The following is a 19,777-nucleotide window of genomic DNA, read 5'->3' as shown; positions in this document are numbered from 1 at the left end:
ACCATTGTTTGCATTCCACAGCTCGATGCATCGGTGCATCTGATCATAACAATGACTTGTTAGTACCATCCTACAAACAGAAGCTCAAAAGAAACAAGCCGGTAACAAAGGTTCGTCAGTGCTGGACCGAGGAAGCAATTGATGAACTTCGCGCATGTTATGAATCAACGGATTGGAATCTTTTCTTCGAAACACAAAACACGATGGATCAGTCGGTCGATGTAATTTCTGATTACATTCGGTATTGTGCTGAGATGATTATACCCGAAAAAGAAAAAAAGGTCTTTGCTAATGATAAACCATGGGTCAGTAGTTCGCTGAAGAAGCTGCTGCAAGAAAAAGGTAGGTGTTCAAGAGTGGTGATCGAGGTCAGCTAAAAGATGTACAAAAACAGATTGATCGAGAGATTAAGTCTTGTAAATGGTCCTACAAAAGCAAACTTGAACGCAGTTTCTCTCAAAATAACACTCAAGCCGCAATTACGGGATACAAAGGGAAGAAAAAATCTCGGGACTTGACCACAGACTTTGTTGATGAACTCAATAGTTTCTACTCAAGATTTGAAGTACATGATTTTCATAGGGAAAACATTGTTCTGAAAGGTCATTTAGAACACCTGATTTCCCAGTTTGGTGACAGTAATAGAGTTCTGTTTTCTGAAGAAAATGTTAGGAGGGTGTTGGGGAAGGTAAAAGTAAACAAAGCAACCGGCCCAGATGGCATTTGCAATAGATTATTGAAATACTGTAACTAACAGTTATCTCCAATTCTATGTCATATTTTTCAACTGTGTTTGGATACAGGGGTTATCCCGAAATTGTGGAAAACCTCCACAATTATACCAATCCCTAAGATAAACAAAGCCCGTGAACCAAACGATTTCCGGCCGGTAGCACTAACATCAAATGTTATGAAATGTTTCGAAAGGCTCTTTCTTGTCCAATTTTTAAAAGAATACCGTGATATAGGCTACCTGTTCAATGATCCTAATGAATATATCTCACAGATACATGATTTTGTCAGTTGGTGTGACGATCATTACCTGATATTGAATACCAGTAAAACCAAAGAAATTATCATTGATTTTCGGAAGGGTGATAAAATTCATGAACCACTCCGTATTCACGGAGATGTCATTGAGCAGGTACATGAGTACAAATACCTCGGAACAATCATTGATGACAAGCTCTCATGGAAGCAAAATTATCTATCAGTACAAAAGAAAACAAATCAAAGGATGTTTTTCTTGCGAAAACTTAGAAGTTTTCACATCAATAAAACTATAGGCTACTGAAACTGTTTTATCAATCAATCATCAAAAGTGTAATAACTTTCAACCTGGTATGTACTTTCGGAAATATGTCAAACGAGCAAAAACAAAGAATAGACCGGATTCGACGAATTGCACAAAGGACGATAGGCACGGATTTGTCCCCTGTCCAAGCAATTTACGAAGAACGCATACTTGCCAAGGTACATACCATAATGGCAGACAAGATGATTGGTGATTGGTTCCGGTTTAATCGTTCAGGAATACGGCTGTGTCCTCCCCACACACGCCTTTCACGCTACCGGTACTCCTTTATTCCTAATTCTATACATGCGTATAACTCAAAAGTAACACGATGATATATCTTCCTCTTTTTCTTTTTCTTCTTATTCTTCTTCTTCCTCTTTTACTTTTTCTTTTTCTTCTTCTCCTCCTACTCAGTTCTTCTTCTGCTTCTTCTTTCTCTCCTTTCTTGTTCTTTCTTTTCCCTTTCTTTCTCTTCTTCTTCTACACTTTACCTTTCCCTCCAGCTTCCTTTCATATTTTCCTACATATCTATCACTCTCTTTTGAACGGGTGTTTTGTAAGTGTCATTTTATGATGACTATATACCGCATACTAGGATGGGGGGTGGGGTTAGCAGCATGCAGACATCTTATCACCTATTTCTTATAATTTATGAATTTCGAATTATGAATTCTAAGGGTTATCAACCTATTGCAGAAAAGTTATCACTAAGTTGTATTGTTTATGTAGAGTTAGATTGCTATGATATATTCCATTCTGCATTTTTGTGTGTATGTTATGTGTTTAAAGCCAATGGAAACTAAATTTCTCTGTATGCCTAGCATTCATGGACCAATAAAACAATCTTGAATTGTTCATAAAATGCCAGGAAGCCCTAGAAACCTATTTGTAAGGAGCTTTAGAAATGCAAAGTACCATCACTATCTCTTTATGCAATTTTTGTATCAATAACTTATATACGAAACATAATGCGAGAAATTTAATACACAATTTGCAATTTCCCCATATTCATATCTATTCATATAATATGTTATACCTAGAATAAGGATAAATGATACTAGGGATAAGTGTCTACAAGTTTAAATCTTTAAGTGCTCTTATGAGTTCTGGTATGCAACTCTAATTTCAAGAAGAAATGGTTGGAAGCAACCCTATCATATGTCAGAATGCTAATTTAAAACAAAGTTTCATTGAAATAATTCAGATTTGCTTGAAATTATATTCATTTCATTTACATTCTTTTCTTGGTGTAGAAACAACCTACTTGCAACCACGCTGTAAAGAGACAGGAATTTTTCTGTAATTTTTCTTATCTTCATTTGCTCATTACTCTGTAGACCTAATTGTACATTTTCCTGAAAAGTTATTCGTCAGATATGTGTTTTTATAATTTTCTGTAAATTTTGTTCAATTCTGTGAACATTTTACTGTTGTTCTGTACCACAGTTTATCTTTAAAGGTAAAAGACAGTAGTTGCAGCAAACAAATATTTCATGAGAAAGTCTTTAAAATCAAGGTTATCTGTCAAAATATTATCATACATCTAGATCTGGTACATTAATGTAAACTTATCTTTGGAAAATCATGAAATCTTAGTTCAAAAAGTCAAAATCAATAATTCTGATGATCACTAACACAGAATAGCATATGTGAGACAGTGTATTAATATTGCTTAAAAAAATACCCAACATTTTGATGGAATTCTGTGCTTATTTTGCTAATTTCTCAGCAATTACGCATTTTCTTCCGGAGCTATTTGGCACATATTTTTTCACTTGAACACCTTGGTAATAATTTCATTGGATTCTGTTTGAACTCATTTTGAGATCGTTACCACAACTGGTCTTTATCTTTAAGTTATGGTATTTCAAGAAACCACAATTTGAGGAAGAGAGTAAAAAAAAACCCTTAGTAAAATCATGGCCTGTTTAGGTTAGCTGATATGAGTAAACACATGTTTGAACATGTACTACATAAACCACTCAAGTATTATTAAGCTAACATTTTTACATGAGTCACCCATTGGTGTTCACCTGTCCTTTACTCTCATTAGTCAACACGGGAGGTTGCAGTATGAGGGCATTGGTACATTTTATGAGGTTTTGAATGACCCATGGTAGAAAACAGACCTGAGAAAAGGGATTTTCAGTGATTTTGAATAGTTGTTGGACTTATCAAGGGAAAGAGAGTGCACTGGTGTACTTATGAATCATACAATATTCTCCAATTGCTTATTTAAAGGGGCAGTTCATCCTGACAATGAGTTGGTTTAAATAAAATAAAAGAAAAAACATAGAAAAATGTTTAAAGGTTTAATGAAAATCAGTTTAAAAAACAGAGTAATTAAATTTTAAAGTACTTGTGCACATAGATATAGCATCAGACACATCATTCAGTAAAGGTGTTGTGGCTCAGAGGATAAGTCTCCAGACTTTGAACCACAAGGTCCAGGGTTCAAATCCCACCACAGCACTTGTGTCCTTTGGCGAGGTGTTTATCTACATTTGCCACTCTCCACCCAGGTGTAGTAAATGTGTACCTGGTAGGAAGGAATTCCTTAAATGCTCGAGCGCCCGAACAGGGTAGCCGTGCTAAAGCCGGGGTAATAGCATGCAGAGCTTTGTTTAGAAACACTTGTATTAAGCGCTATATAAATGTTTCATATTATTTTCATTGTTATTATTTTTAGAACTGTTTATTATTATTATTGTTATTATTATTATCATTATTTAAAAAGAAATCATTATTATTCGACGGATTTTCATCAAACCGACACAAATGTTGTTTGAAGGTTTGCATGGTGGCATGTACAATCGCTGATGTGGTTTACGGTACACCATGTGGAGTGTTATAGAAACAGTGGATAGAAGAAAAATGAATGGATAGGCGAGAAAGTGGAAATTTGAGAGTAGAGTAATCTTTCTTGAATGTAGTCCTGAAAAGGACTGTAATCCAGAAGAGATTGATGAGTTGAAACAGCTTGAGTAGTAGGATGGATGAGGAGATGCTGGCTTAAGTCGGCGAGTAGAGATGATGAGCAGAAGCAGTAGAGAGACTCGACGTTTCGGGCAGGTTGACTGTCCGTCTTCAGGAGTGCTTCAGGAGTCCTGAAGACGGACAGTCAACCTGCCCGAAATGTTGAGTCTCTCTACTGCTTCTGCTCATCATCTCTACTCGCAGACTTAAGCCAGCATCTCCTCATCCATACTAATACTCAAGCTGTTTCAACTCATCAATCTCTTCTGGTTTACAGTCCTTTTCAGGACTACATTCAAGAAAGATTACTCTACTCTGAAATTTCCACTTTCTCGCCTATCCATTTATTTTTCTTCTTCTATCCACTGTTTCTATAATACTCCACATGGTGTACCATAAACCATATCAGCGATTAAACCGATACAAGTACTTTTTAAAACTTTTATGATTTTATCAAAGCCAACTCATCATCAGGGGGTAAACTTCCCCTTTAAACAAGTTCCATGCTAGGGTAAGAATGAAGGAAAAATTTGTCTGGTGTTCATGGGATGGTTGGGGCAGAGAGCAGAGGGTAGAGAGATAGGAAAGAGAGGAGGAAGGGGAGATCAATAATTCTCTGTAAGGTCAAGTCCACCCCAACAAAAAGTGGTTTCAAATAAATAGGGAAAATCCAACAAGCATAACACTGAAAGTTTCATCAAAATCAAACGTAAAATAAGAAAGATATGAGATTTTTAAGTTTCGCTTAATTTCACAAAACAGTTAAATGCACATCCTGGTCAGTATGCAAATGAGGGGATTGATGATGTCACCAAGTCACTTTTTCTTTTGTATTTCATTATATGAAATATGAAATATTCTAATTTGCTCCTTATTATCCTGTGAAACAGTTTTCTCCTCACTAAACAAGTGGAATTACCACTGTTTTAACATTTTATGATTCAGTCAAGTTTGTCCTTGAATCTGTAAAAAATGAAATATTGTATAATGCAAACAATAAAAAAAACAAAAGAAAGAGTGAGTGAGGGACATCATCGACTTTCTCATTTGCATGTCACTGAGTTGTGCATATAACTGTTTTGTGAAAAATAAGCAGAACTTTTTTAATGTCATAACTTTCTTATTTTACATCCGATTTCGATGAAGTCTTCTGCGTTATGCTTGTTTCACTTTTTTTTTGGATGGACTTGGCCTTTAATACCTAATGAATGAAATAAGTGACACACATATAAAATGAAGTATAGAAGTAAATAAACAACAAAAATTCTCAAAAACAAGTGACAATGAATTTGTCATTCATTTCAGGGGAGTTCAAGATAACATCTTTACGTAGAAAATGGTAAGTGAAAAAGCTCATATTATCATTTTAAAACTCATGTGAGCAGGCACTGCAAATGATACAAAAGGCCAAACTACCTTTCAACAATTTAAAGAAAGATCCTATTACATTAGATACTGTAACTGAAACTGATTCCACAGACTAATTGATGAATACCTAATTTGGTTGCAAGGGTACGCAAAACTCAAAGATATCATATACACTTTCAATTTCATTGTTTAGAGGGATTGAATATCAACAATATTCCGAGCTGCCCAGTCTGTAAAGAGTGGAGTTGATCAAATTGATCTCAACTAAGACAAACCTGTTGACAATGCAAAAATTTGTAATGTGAGTAAGTGCTGTGGAGAGACTAGGTGAAACAGTTCTAGGCATGTCTCCACGAATATACAATGAGCAAACTGATGATGTCATATCCCCACTTGTTCTTTTCTATTTGCTCATATTTTTTTAGCATTGGATATTCACTGCTGCTACTTATTTCATTATAAGGGAGACATATCATTCACACATGTATGAAAACATGAAACAATTATGAATTCATATAATAACATAAGAAAGAGGAAAGTGGGGATGTGATATCATCAGCCCAACTAATGAATATTCATGATGACGTGCATATAACTGTTTTCACAAAGTACTGCTGAACTTTAAAATTCAATAACTTTGTTATTTGTTATCAGATTTTGATGAAATTTTCAGCATTTTGCTCTGTGAATTTCACTCTATTTATTTGGATATAAATATTTTCGGCCCGAAGTACCCCTTTAAGCGTTCAAGTATTGCCATGTTTTAGATATTTCATTTAAGTTAAATAAAATATTACTATCAATAAAGTTTGTTTCTCTGGGCTCGCCGGACATTGTAGCGTTGTTGTCTACATTCAACACATTCAAGAAGGAATGCATTTTGTGGTGGGGTTCACTAACTTTTCAGTACAACTGTATGCATCTTCTATTTGAATTGGATCAATCATCCCCCTCATGCTTTACCCAAAAGCAGAATGCAATCAAAATAGAACACTTTCTGTACATGGGGATATTATTCCTCTGTATGCCCATTCAAAATTGTATGTTAAATTGAATCAAATGGTAATTTAAAGAGGCTATTTTGCACCTTCTGTGGGCCATATTAGACATTTCGGGAGCTACATTTTCCTTAGACCCCTTGAATTCCTTTCACTGGATCTGATAATGCCTGAATGCAAGCCTTCTGGAAGACTAAATTTGGAGTCGCTGGCCTTCCATAATCAGCATTGATATTAAAAAATAGAATAAACAGTGAAAAGTAATTATTAAGTGCCATTTCCCAAAGTTTTTTTTTTGTATGTGTGTTTTTGTACTGATATTAAAAAATATTTTTCACAAAGTGTGTCATTAAAGAGCATTGGAAATAAAATGCCTTGCTCAAGGGCAAAGCAGTCATAGTGGGATTCGAACCCACAACTGCAGTTCAACACCAACAAACCTAGCACTGCACATCATACCCATCAGTGATAATTATACAGCACATACTTATTCAACACTTCCTACATGAGGCCAAACACCTAGCACAAAGCAGGTGTAGTGTTTAGTGCCAATACATCAGTGATTGCTCAACCCCGAAAATCAAAGTATTTAACACCCCAAGACTATCGGACACTTTACATCACGAGCAAGGAGTTAACACTTACCCAGGGCTGCCAGTGTTAGCTCCATCAAAGGCATTGTTTGATCCTGAACCAAAGGCACCAAATCCTGATGGCAAAATAAACAGTAAAACTTAATTATTACGGTAATATTATCAAAGTATATTTGAAAATTGATGTCCATAATAGCGAAATCGTCTTTAATGAGTAACCACATCAAAGACAGTAAAAGCTTACATGTTCGTGCAACTATCATTGACATAATAACCATGAAAAATGAATTGCCACACTGCTGAGTCCATGGCCCTGTAACACAAAGGTTTGCAATAAATTGCAGGCAGGAAAGAATGATTTTGATTGGTTCCTGGTCAGCATTTTGAATAAATCCAACATGCAACACAGATCCTGATAGGCCGTTGGCATTTAGCAAACCTTTGTGGATGGCGTCCAGGATAATCACTGCTCTCAACTTTGCACGGTTTATTCTATTTTCAGGGAACTGACAGATAATTTAGATAAAAAGATAGATGAGATCCTTGATTAGAATTCTTGAAGATACCATATCAAAATGATTGTCAAAAATAGTTTTGCTTAGAATCACATGTTTAGGTTGGTGTACAGGTGGGGGCTTGGGGCCATGGTCCCCTAAAAGTTTCACGACCAAGAAAAAAAAAAGAAACAGAAAAGGAAAGGGTGATATATTGTTTCATTTTCTGCACACTATGTCAAATTCTGTCCCCCCAAAATAGATTTTTGATTCACAAAGGTCAAAAATTTCGCTCGCCTGCTTTGATAGCTGGCAACTTTTTAGACCTTTTGCACCATCAGCAATATCTCGCCCCCTCAATTTTTAGGTTAGCTACACCGCTAGCTAACCTATCCAACGTGGATGCACATGGTACCTCTACAATATACAAATAATGAATGTTTATTCGTGCAATGGACAGAATACTTCATTCGGTGAAAGATGAAGTGATCCATTCAACGAGGCGTAGCCGAGTTGAATGGATCATTATTTCATCTTTCACCGAATGAAGTATTCTGTCCATTGCACGAATAAAAAACATTAATTATTTGGTTTATATGACATCTAAAAATCTATTTTTTTTCTTCATTTTTATATGAAATTTATGAATTTCGATGCAAAACATGCTCATGCAGTGTGAGTTTGGTCTGTTGATTGTTACGTCATTACAACATGCGCACTGCTGGTGCCTGTAGATGCAGTCTCGGTGCGCGAGTGCAATGGACAAAATCATATGGATCCAAAAGTGCACGATGAATGGATCTAAAATTGCACAGTTGATGGTCATTGCAAAATGGGCTGAATGAACGATATCAAACAACCAATCAAATCACAAGGATCTGTCTGGGTGTCATATAATAGAGAATAGTGGATGATCTTAGGTTTCCTGATTCAACACTTCACTTACAAAACCACCAATAAGCCACAGAGCAATACCATAAGTACTTTGAACTGGGTTTTTAAAACCAGATCCTGGTTACTAAACCACTGCTAGACCACCGGGCCTCTTATCTTTTATGACATTGTGGGACGACAGAGAGGTGGGATAACCATTTTTTTTCATTGATTTATTTAATACAATACAAAGCAATGATATAAAATAAAATATGGCTGAGGATTCAAATAAAAGCATATGGCTTGCAAAACAGTGATGATAAATGCAATTATTATGCTCTATAATGGGATCGCACTATCAGTCATCATAGTGGTTATGATTGGCATCTTGAGTTACGATCCTTCAAAACTTACCATCACAAACTTGACATACAGCTATATTAAGCTAATAATGATATCATAAAGATACTAATTGCTGGTAGTGTTAGGGTGCAATTCAGATCAAAATAAAAACTGACTCAATGATATCTCCTTTTCCATAAAAAATCTTAACATAATTTTTTTCTTACTATCATATTATCCCTATCGCTCCTCCCCTCCTTGCTATTGCTCATCCCATCTCCTCTCAATTGCCCCCTCCCCCTGTCTCAGGTAATACCCTTTCTCTTGCTCCTCCTCCATCAATCACCTTATCCAATCCCCCCTCCCTCCCTCTCCCAAACCTTCTGATTTTATACCCCCCTCCCCCTCTTCCTCCTATACCTGATATGATGAAAAAAATGCATTAGACTAATCTCCCTCACCCTCTTCTTATCTCTACATACACACTTACCTGTATTATTAGCTCCACCTGCTCCAAATGCTCCAAAGCCGGAGCTCTGCTGCTGCTGTTGCTGCTGCTGCTGGCCAAAGCCTCCTCCCGATCCAGCCAAGGCTCCAAAAGATGGAGCAGCCTGGCTGGCAAAACTATAATAGACAAATGAAACACGACATTGATTTAGAAATCACAAATTTGTGAATGATTCTGGCTCACAAATCTTCAATAAACTGGAATAAATTATAGAGATACATGAAAATATTCTTATTAGAATTACAAATGTGAGGAACGATAGCATAGGGTAATTTTTTTCACTGTTTTAGATGGCATTGCAAAAGTTTTAACTTCCTCTTCTCCTCCCCTTCCTCAATCCTCCTAATCCTCCCCCTTTTCCTCTCCCTACCCCCTCTCTTCCTATACCACCACCACCACCACCACCACCACCACCACCACCACCACCACCATCACCACCACCACCACCACCACCATCACCACCACCACTACCACTACCACCATCACCACCACCACCATCACCACCACCACCACCATCATCACCACCACCACCACCACCATCACCATCACCACCAACACCACCACCACCACCACCACCACCACCAACACTACCACCACCACCACCTCCACCACCACCACCACCACCATCATCATCACCATCATCATCATCATCAATAGCACCATCTTAATTTGCTATCACCACCATATCATATACAAGGAACATTGTTTCAATTCCCCAGTAGAATTTGACTCTACCACAAAACCATGCACTACATCTCAGAAATCTTACGTTCCAAATCCTCCCCCTGTGGAAGCCGCAGGGGAGCTGGGCCCAAAGACACCGGGTGAGCTCCCTTGTTGAGGGCTACCGAAGGGTGACCCTCCAAGAGGGTTGGAGAAAGTTGCCCCAGTGCCGAATCCTAGTCCACCAGCACCAGCACCAGCCCCTACTCCGGGAGAGCCAAACCCAGGTGAAGCTGTAACAGAAACAAAGAGGCCGAAATGCTGAGGTCATAGGGTGAAAATACATTCTCTGTTCAAGGTTAGGTTTCTACTTCCACTCATTCAAACGTTTTCGCATTTGATTTCAGCCCAAGGCTTTCTACATCTGTGGGGAATATTTTGCAGCTTATCACCACTATTCTAAAAAAATTCTGCTCAATAGATTCTATCCCCATGTAATCCTTTGTTCGATGGGAGTCATTCAGGATCATTTTGATTTTCCTGACTCCCTTCAAATAACCTTTTCAGAAAATTTTCACATCAAAATTGATATAATACTTGATATTTACATACAATACCAAGAAAGGAAAAATGCCTTAAAATGTATGAAAAACCAGCCATACCTGTATTTGTTTGGCCAAAGGCAGGTTGACCAAACCCACCAAATCCTGTGTTAGCAACACCAGAGCTGGTACCAAAGGCAGAGCTGCTAGGACTGCCAAAAGCTGTGGAAAAGTATAGAAAGAGAATAAGGCAAAAGAACAAATGAAACACATGGACAATCAAGGCCACAATGCCACATCTTCTTGTGAGCTGGAGCTCCATGATGGTCAAGAAGCATAACTTACTAACAGTTACATAAAAGGCCCCAAATGTCCAAAGAGATGTAAAAAGTAGTGATGGGTGCAAGAAGGCAATGCGACGAAAACACTCCAAGTTCCAGGCAGACAGGACTGTCCATTGTTATTCCTGGGACTTTGCTCAAAGAGTCACAATTTAAAGGGGAAGTTCACCCTGACAAAAAATTGGTTGAAAAAAAATTCAAAGCAAATCATCCAGTCATTTGACAGGTCGTTTTCTGGGCTATAATCAACACACATGCCCCTGTATCCTTTATACCTATCCATGTCACGATTAGCATACTCTCTTTTCAACTGCCTTCATCATTTCACCGCCTTTCGATAGTTAAGACTATGTCAGAACTTACAAAAGAATTAATCTAATTTTTTAAGACTTTATCTTTAAATTTACCTCTCCGTTACTATTTCTTCCAAAGTTTGCATGCAATGTTATCAATGATCATACGTCTTACCAGGTGCTGTTTGGGAAGCTCCAAAAGTCTTGCTAGTGGAAGATCCAAATATGCTTGTATCTATTAGAAAAAAATAATAACACAAAATACTGTGTTTTAATTGAATATAACATACTTTGAATGACTGTCATGTCAACTTTAACTTTTTGTTTGTAGTGTAACAAAATATCTTTTTATTTCAAAAGAAGTTTTATGAAACATAAGGACTGCTATTTCAATAGAACAGATTATTTTGATGGTAATTGACTGCTACAAGCAATATCACTGAAGGACACTAACAGCTCCACCGTTACCATAGCAATGCAGAACCCAACACAATAAAATAGATCTTGCATGATCTCACTGGAACCAAGTCTCATAAGAAATTGCTGTAAAGGAAGAAAACAGGGCAGCCCACCTGCCGACTTTGTTTTACAGACCTTATTTGGAATTTTAGCTATCAAAACAGACTTGTGGGAAGTCCAGCACAATTCAAACTTTATTAATTTCTTAAACACCAGAAGTATGTGCCTGCAATCAAACCAACCTTAAAAGGGGAAAAAACATTAAAAAAAAGAAAACTTATCAATAGAAATCCAACAAAAAAAAAATAAATAAAAATAAATTCACATCTAAAACAGGGCCATTAAAAAGAAATCTACAAATCCCCCTTTAGGTAAAACTTTCCTGAAATTAAATGTCTCTGTCTTCTAAATTACAGAAATTTGTAATACTTTCAAATAATCATGACTTGGGTAGTGCATAAAACAAAGTGAGAAAATTGGGGGACGGACATACATGAAACTGCCCCAAAACATTTTTATACAATAAACATTACACAAAAAAGTACCCCCAAAATCTAAAAGCTCTAGGTAAGGTTCGACCACTTTATCTATGACGTACCAGAGGACTGAGATCCAAAGCCGGATGATGTCGTTTCAAGACCAAACGGATTCCTCTTAGCAGCCTCTGGATCAGGCTTACCACCAAGGCCACTGAAAAATCCTACAGGCAATGAAAATAAAAATGAATTATAATGATAATAAATCAATAACATTCCACTTTCATATAATAATGTCTCTAAGCGCTTTGCAGATATATTATTACCCCGGTCAGTAGATAATGACATGTCAGCACAAAACGTGTGTACTTTCTTCACTCGCTGTGAGCATTCCAATAAGAGTTTCAATACTCAATTTCTAGGCATACTACACAGATTGACTTGCGTTTCTGCTGATGTTGACAAGTGGATCCAAGCCTTGGGTTTCATACAGAGGATCATGGGATGGAACCACTAAATCGTGGAATACTTGTAGTGATCGCTTCAGATTTTATCAGATCTTGAGTTCAGTTGTGGCAATCATTTTGGTTGCAGAAATTTTGGGGGATAGCTCAAAACTTTTCGCGATCAGCTACGAAAGGCCAATAGTAACGGATCACATGCCAGTGGGAACAAGCTGTCAGCACCAGATAACGTGTTCCAGTCATGAAAAAAATTGAGCGTAACTTTACAAGCAGCTTTGTGATACACCCACTAGGGGGATGTTTCACAAAGATAGTATGACTTAGAGTCATGCTTAAAATGCTAATGCACACATGACAAGTAACGTGCAATCTTATTGATTGATACACAGTAGAGCACATCCTCTTAGTCTGATTTGACCAATGCGGTGAGGCCTTCTATAACGCATGCAGCAATGAATTCAAGTGCGACTCTGAAGTCACACTTAAGTCTTTGTGAAACTCTCCCCAGGTGGGACTCCCCCCCTATAGGTATCCTGTATTCTCACCTCCACCAGTACTGCTGGCAGCCTTGGTAGCACCAAACATTCCCCCTCCTCCTGAAGCAGATGAAGTAGCCGTACTACCACTGCCGGCTAGTTGACCAAACGACAGGTTACCTGAAAAATACATCAAAGCACCAAGTATTCAAACAATGCTTGCATGATTCAGTCAGCATGTTAATCAACGATACATTATTAATGATACACACATGAGACAAAATGGTACAGTGAAGACATGTTCCATCCACACGTGCAAATACAGATTTAATGTAATCATAGAGTTTACATGGGTTGTTGCCCTTACTATTATCGCAAGGTTATGCGAGCGTGAAATATTGAATACATATGGATTCTAATGATCTATTGTCAACTAAATTGGCTATTGAACAAAAGGGGAAAAGAAGATGTGAATTAGACTTGGATCCCAGAACAGAGCAATTGACTCTGCTCAGCTCTAGTCAATAGCATTGTTTAGTCGACCCCCGTTCATTCAGAGTGGAATGATAACTTGTGTTGCAGGAGTTTTCTGTACAAAGAGCTGATTCCATAGAATGACAAGACATTAAAGCCTCGTAAAGCAATCTCCCCATAACTGGTTTATATGCATAAACCCATGTTTGTAAACCTACATTGACAGAACAAGTCAGCAATTGGCTTGCTGTGCGCTCTTAAAACCCTTCATATCATGAAAATTTCAATTAGGGTCTGATTCAAGAGACTATGCCTACAGACATTGGTTTGGCTTCACTGACCTCGGTGCTCATTGGGCGTGAAAACCATTTCAATTTAATTCAATTGTATTGTATTCAATTCTATTCTACTCTATTTAAATCAATTCAGTAAACCATTTATAAGCACAATAAACAAATCATCAATGTAGGAAACTTCGGTTAGGATGCCCCTAAAACCAAATGCAGAAAACATTATATCCAGTGATATCAACCCTAATTCTTAATTTGTTTGTTTGTTGTTGTTTTTGGAGGGGGGGGGGGCTATGCTATAGCTTGGAAAATACTCTTTCCCATCCCCTGCCCCCCAGTGTCTTGTCTTGAATTAATATTACTTTTAATATTAACTCTTGGATGAAGCTGCAAATTTGGTGGTTAGATACCATTTGAAGTGTTATTGGCAAATATACTTTTAACAAATATTGACATCAAAGTAATTTGTTATGTATGCTATTTACTTTTCAAAATTCCATGCAATTTTGGGGTGTAACTTTATTAATTTTTTTTGTTTTTTGTTTTTGAAATAGCAAAGTAAGACAAAATTTATGAAAACATTGGTATTGTCAATGCAATCACCTTTTTGAACATTTTGTATGAGAGTAAAAAATGTGTTTTATTTCAGAACCACATACTGAACACAAACATGAAATATTGTGTTTAATATGGAGTGGATTACTACATCAAAAACAGAAGGAATTTTCTCCTCAAAATCTATGGTATAACTCATTTCAAATTATTTAATAACTTTTGATTTTTATTTCTAATTCATTCAATGAATTATACACTTACTTGTCTGAGAGCCCCCAAATACAGGAGTGGCAGTGCTGGCTGCTGGTTGGGATGCTCCAAAGACACTCTTTGGATCCTGACTTGCTGAACCCAAAGTCGGCTGTCCTCCAAAGGTAAACCCTCCAGAACCACCAGCAGCAGAGCCAAACGGTCCTCCGCTTGAGGTCTGTCCAAAGAGACCAGGCGATTGGCCAAAGGATGGGGCAGATGTGGTCTGAGCAGAAGAAGTCGCAGCTGTTGAAGTTTGACCAAAGAGGGAAGGTTTAGTGGATACTGCACCTGTCGGCTGTCCAAACACACCAAAGCCAGTGGAAGGGGCAGTGGTAGTTGCTGTTGATCCTGCTGATGTTGTGGATGATGTTGGTTGTGCACCAAAGAGAGACTCAGGAGAAGTTGTCTTTCCAAAGAGTGATCCAGGGGCAGAGGATGCTGTCTGAGGGGCAGGAGCTGTCGTAGCTGTGGCTGCTTCTAATCCCTTCGACGTGTTCGCAAGTGAGGAGAACAGACCAGAAGTTCCAAATGATGGTGTGGTAGTAGCCAATCCTGACACTGCAGAAGTGCTTGGTGTGGTCCCGAAGAGATTACGAGCAGCTGGTCCAGGAGATGCTGTCCCACTTTGTGAAGCTCCTGCAGAAGTGCCGGTCGGGAAGGTCACTCCGCTCAGGATGCTCTTTGTGGACTGCTGGAGCTTGGCATTCTCATCTTCTGCAGTGGAAGTTTGCTGCTTGCTTGCTGCAGGTTTATCCAACATGGCACCAAGAAGACTTCCTCCTGAAGGGGGCTTGTCCAACATGTCTCCAAGAAGACTTGATGACCCAAATCCAGTAGACGGCTTGGTGGCAGCACCAGTTCCTGCTTCATCTGTGGCAGCTGTAGGTTTTCCTGTTCCACTTTCATCCTTGCCTTTGGCATCTTCTTTCACCTAAATGCAAACAAAAATAATCAAGGCATTTCATGTTGGAAGTTCCTTTACAGGCAAGTTTTAAACAGAAAGTACAGTCGATTTGGATAGTAAGGATTTACAGGCTGATGGGTCATGATGGTTTCTTCCGCCGAAAGCTATTTAAGTGTAAGAATATAAACAAAAAAGACCTTTACGTCCTCTACAAGGGAACTGATAAGAATAGATGCCTTAACACAGGGAACTCATTCAATGACTTGGTTATAAAACCTGGTAGATGTTTCATAAAGCTGTTCATAAGTTACAAGCAATTTTAAGAGCTTTCTTAGGCAAAATACAAAAATTAATCAAAATTTGGTGTATATCATTTACTACAAGAAAGGATCACCAGTTGTTGTAAAGCAATTAATAACTTACAAACATTTTTGCGAAACACTTACCTGGGCAAGGAATAATTTTCCTGGTATCACAACGCACTTCGCTCCATAATATTTTATGTCTGCTTCACAAAATGTCTTTTGTGTAACAATTTATTACTTAGGACTGTACAGAACATAGTTGAAAGCTTTTCTCTCACAACCAGAAACGCTAATCAAATTTGAGAACTAAAATTAATCCCTGTCATCGAATTATGAAACCCTTGCTCTACCAACTAAACTATCATATCTCTTCACAGACACATGTTCTACAGAAAGGTTTCACAAAAGTTTTCATTTGTAGTAAACTTCAATTACCTTAGGGGCACTTGGTGGAGGAGCACTTGTTTTGACTGTGGTAGACTGCGAGGTGGCCGTTGCAAGAGCCGACGTTGTCTTAGTACCAGATATTGTTGCAATGGTCGTAGCCGGTGCTCCAAAACTTGCAACTGTTGATGAGGGAGCTGAAAATGAGAAATAACATATCTTCTTGAAAATTTTATCCATATTTTGTATATTCCAATTGCCACTTCTTAGTTATTTCCATTTCATCTGACCACTGTGAAACACCAACAAAGGTCATCAGCTACTACCAGGAAGAAAATACACGAAGGCTATTGAGGATGACTTTTGTATCCACTTGGTTTACTTTCAAATGGTCAAATTTTTAGATAATCTAATACCATCAAGGCTGAAAAATGCTCACACTGTTGAGCTTACATGAACTTTCAAGCACTTCCGTAGATAATACAATTGTCATGCACTCATCGTAGTTTTGTATTCGCGATGCAGTGCTTTGATTGACAAGTCACCAAGGACACATACCGCCTTCGCTCGGGAATTCAAATTCAAATCACAGTTTTCGAATGAGCGTGTGAAAGGTCCGATGATTCTAAAGACAGATTGCAATCATTATTACAATGATGATTCAAAGTTCATGTGTGAGAAGGCCCTTAGAAAAAGCATCATTACATATTAGGATTAGATGTTGTTTGAAGGTTTGCATGGTGGTATGTACAATCGCTGATGTGGTTTACGGTACACCATGTGAAGTGTTATAGAAACAGTGGATAGAAGAAGAGAAGAAATGGATAGGCGAGAAAGTGGAGATTTGAGAGTAGAGTATTCTTTCTTGAAAGTAGTCCTGAAAAGGACTGTAAACCAGGAAAGATTGATGAGTTGAGAAAAGCTTGAGTAGTAGAGCTAATGAGGAGATGCTGGCTTGAGTCGGCGAGTAGAGATGATGAGTAGCTGGCTTGAGTCGGCGAGTAGAGATGATGAGTAGTAGTACTACTCATCATCTCTACTCGCCGACTCAAGCCAGCATCTCCTCATTAGCTCTACTACTCAAGCTGTTCTCAACTCATCAATCTTTCCTGGTTTACAGTCCTTTTCAGGACTACTTTCAAGAAAGAATACTCTACTCTCAAATCTCCACTTTCTCGCCTATCCATTTCTTCTCTTCTTCTATCCACTGTTTCTATAACACTTCACATGGTGTACCGTAAACCACATCAGCGATATTAGGATTAGAATACATAGGATGAGATCAAGTTGGGGCAAGATCAAGTTGTATTTCATTTTTGTGATACAGACACACAAACAAAAACGACTCTAAATCGACTAATGGTACGTCCTTCCTTGGAAGCAATGTAATAGATTTGGTCGGCTTCGAGTCGGTTTCACCCATAGGACTATGGTATATTACAGTACCTCCAAAGAAATAGCCACCAGGAGTTGACACGTTAGCCTTGGGCTTGGTGGCTGCACCAGAGAAATCAAAGATCTGAGGCTTGACACCCGACTCGGTGCTTACAGCTGGCTGATTCACTGCATCACCTATGAGGTCAATATGAAGGTGAAAGGTTGATACGAAATTTCAAAGACAAATCAATATAAATCAATATGGATGGTATTTTTAGAATGATCTTTATTGTAAAGTGAGTTAATATAATAAGCTTACCGAAATAGCTCAGTGAGAATGAGATCACAGGTCAACATGTAATCTTAAGCACAGTTGACACTTGCACGCATTGTGGTGCCCGCATTGCCACGGATTGATGCGTGCCAGTGCGGGACATTTTATGGCACGACTTGCCTGTATCAGTGCATGCATTATCTCAACACATTCACGACAGAGTTGCGACTTGTTTCTGCATTGCTTGCGCATAATTCACGCACCACTGTCACGACATGCTTTCAGCAAATATTCTTGACACCCTATTCTGTGATGTAACTAGTGCAAATTTCAATATTCAAACGTTCTGGTACTGACGCCCTCTACATTGGTTGATCAGGACCACTTACACTAATCATGTGATCTCCGTGCACAATTTTGCATATATCATTTAATTCAATTTATTTTCCACTTTAAAAAACAACAATATATACAAAGCAATACAATATTCAATACTAGTATAGTGGGGGATCATAAAAAGCACAAATAATGGCTTATTGATATTAAATGACCCCTTTCATATCTATGCTATTTACATGTACGGTAATTCATGTTTCTGGATTTTGAGTTCTTTTTGTATTACTTATTTCTTTCCTGGGGCCTGGAGGCAAGATTATGCACAATGCCTGGCGATTACAAATTATACTTGGAATCTTATCGGTAAACATTAATTACTCCTCTATCTTGCAGGCCTATATAGTGGGCTTCCAGGCTCCAGAAATGAATGGGTATGCGTATCATTTACAGATGAAAAAATCTAAAATCTAGTAACTTGAACTCATGCATTGATACTTATTTACTTCACAATACTGGTGTATATTCCACTCAAGTTTATATTTTGTGTTGTTTTGTTTTGACAATTCCCTTAAATAATATTAGTTCCGATGATAACCGTTGATTTTCTACAAATGAACGACACTGTCGTAACTCCCATGCTGTAAAACTTTCCACCAATTATCTTTTCTCAAAATTTGGAACTTAGCGGTAGCTGGACCACCCCTCATCAGTATATTGATTCAACCAATATCATGCGTTCCATTGTCATTTTTGGATTACGCGTTTCAGCCATTTTTTGTATTTTAGGCTATGGGTATTCCCCTTTGAACACCTTCTATTCAGTTACAATCTCCATTTTATATACAGATCAAACCAATCTTAACAACACATGTACTAGTTTGCTTTTCATAGTTTTTCATATACTATTATTATTCACATCTGCCGTGTGCCTTGGAATTCCTTCGGTATATTTTACCCGCCCTGCTCTCACGCAATTTGTGTTAACACATACATTTTATGATGAGTGGCCTTAATACATTTCATTCTGTGCCTGAACTAGCAACTATTGTTCAGAGAACTGCCGGATCCTTGCCATCAAATTCTTCGCTGTCTAATTCTGAATCTTTTCAGAACCTTCAGTCAACTGAAGCATATCCTAACCCCCAAACTACTGAACTTAGTCTCGATTTCGAATCAACAACCGTAGAGGGTAACAACCCTTACTCTGACTACTTTTCTGAGCAAATGTTTTTCTCCAATTTAAATACACACAATGATAAAAATATAATACTTTTACAATATAACATTCGGAGTCTCAATAGAAACTTCGACCAATTAGAAGCATTTGTTAAACAACTAAAATATCAGTGGTCAGTGATCGGCATTGCAGAAACATGGCTCAAACACACTCCCTCCTCGCTTTATAATATAGAAGGATTTACCTTTGTCTCTAATAATAGAACTGAGAAACGAGGTGGCGGTAT

General features: G+C 37.9%; 1 protein-coding gene across 1 annotated transcript in view; it reads right to left on the bottom strand.

The window, feature by feature from the left end:
- Positions 1–7,263: 7,263 nt before the first annotated feature.
- LOC129277887 (nuclear pore complex protein Nup214-like) overlaps positions 7,264–19,777 on the bottom strand; it is an 86,497-nt gene continuing 73,983 nt past the window's right edge. The window contains exons 25-34 of the mRNA XM_064110257.1: positions 17,774–17,899; positions 16,379–16,524; positions 14,744–15,665; positions 13,233–13,343; positions 12,346–12,447; positions 11,464–11,523; positions 10,775–10,876; positions 10,219–10,405; positions 9,432–9,565; positions 7,264–7,348 (exon numbers count right to left, since the gene is read on the bottom strand). Coding sequence (XP_063966327.1) covers positions 7,281–7,348; positions 9,432–9,565; positions 10,219–10,405; positions 10,775–10,876; positions 11,464–11,523; positions 12,346–12,447; positions 13,233–13,343; positions 14,744–15,665; positions 16,379–16,524; positions 17,774–17,899 — 1,958 coding nt within the window. The 3' untranslated portion in view covers positions 7,264–7,280. The remainder of the gene's footprint in view (positions 7,349–9,431; positions 9,566–10,218; positions 10,406–10,774; positions 10,877–11,463; positions 11,524–12,345; positions 12,448–13,232; positions 13,344–14,743; positions 15,666–16,378; positions 16,525–17,773; positions 17,900–19,777) is intronic.

The sequence above is a fragment of the Lytechinus pictus genome, chromosome 15 (assembly GCF_037042905.1).
Source record: "Lytechinus pictus isolate F3 Inbred chromosome 15, Lp3.0, whole genome shotgun sequence".
NCBI classification, from domain to species: Eukaryota; Metazoa; Echinodermata; class Echinoidea; order Temnopleuroida; family Toxopneustidae; genus Lytechinus; species Lytechinus pictus.
Note: the sequence above shows the minus strand (reverse complement) of the source record. Positions and strands in the feature narration are given on the sequence as shown.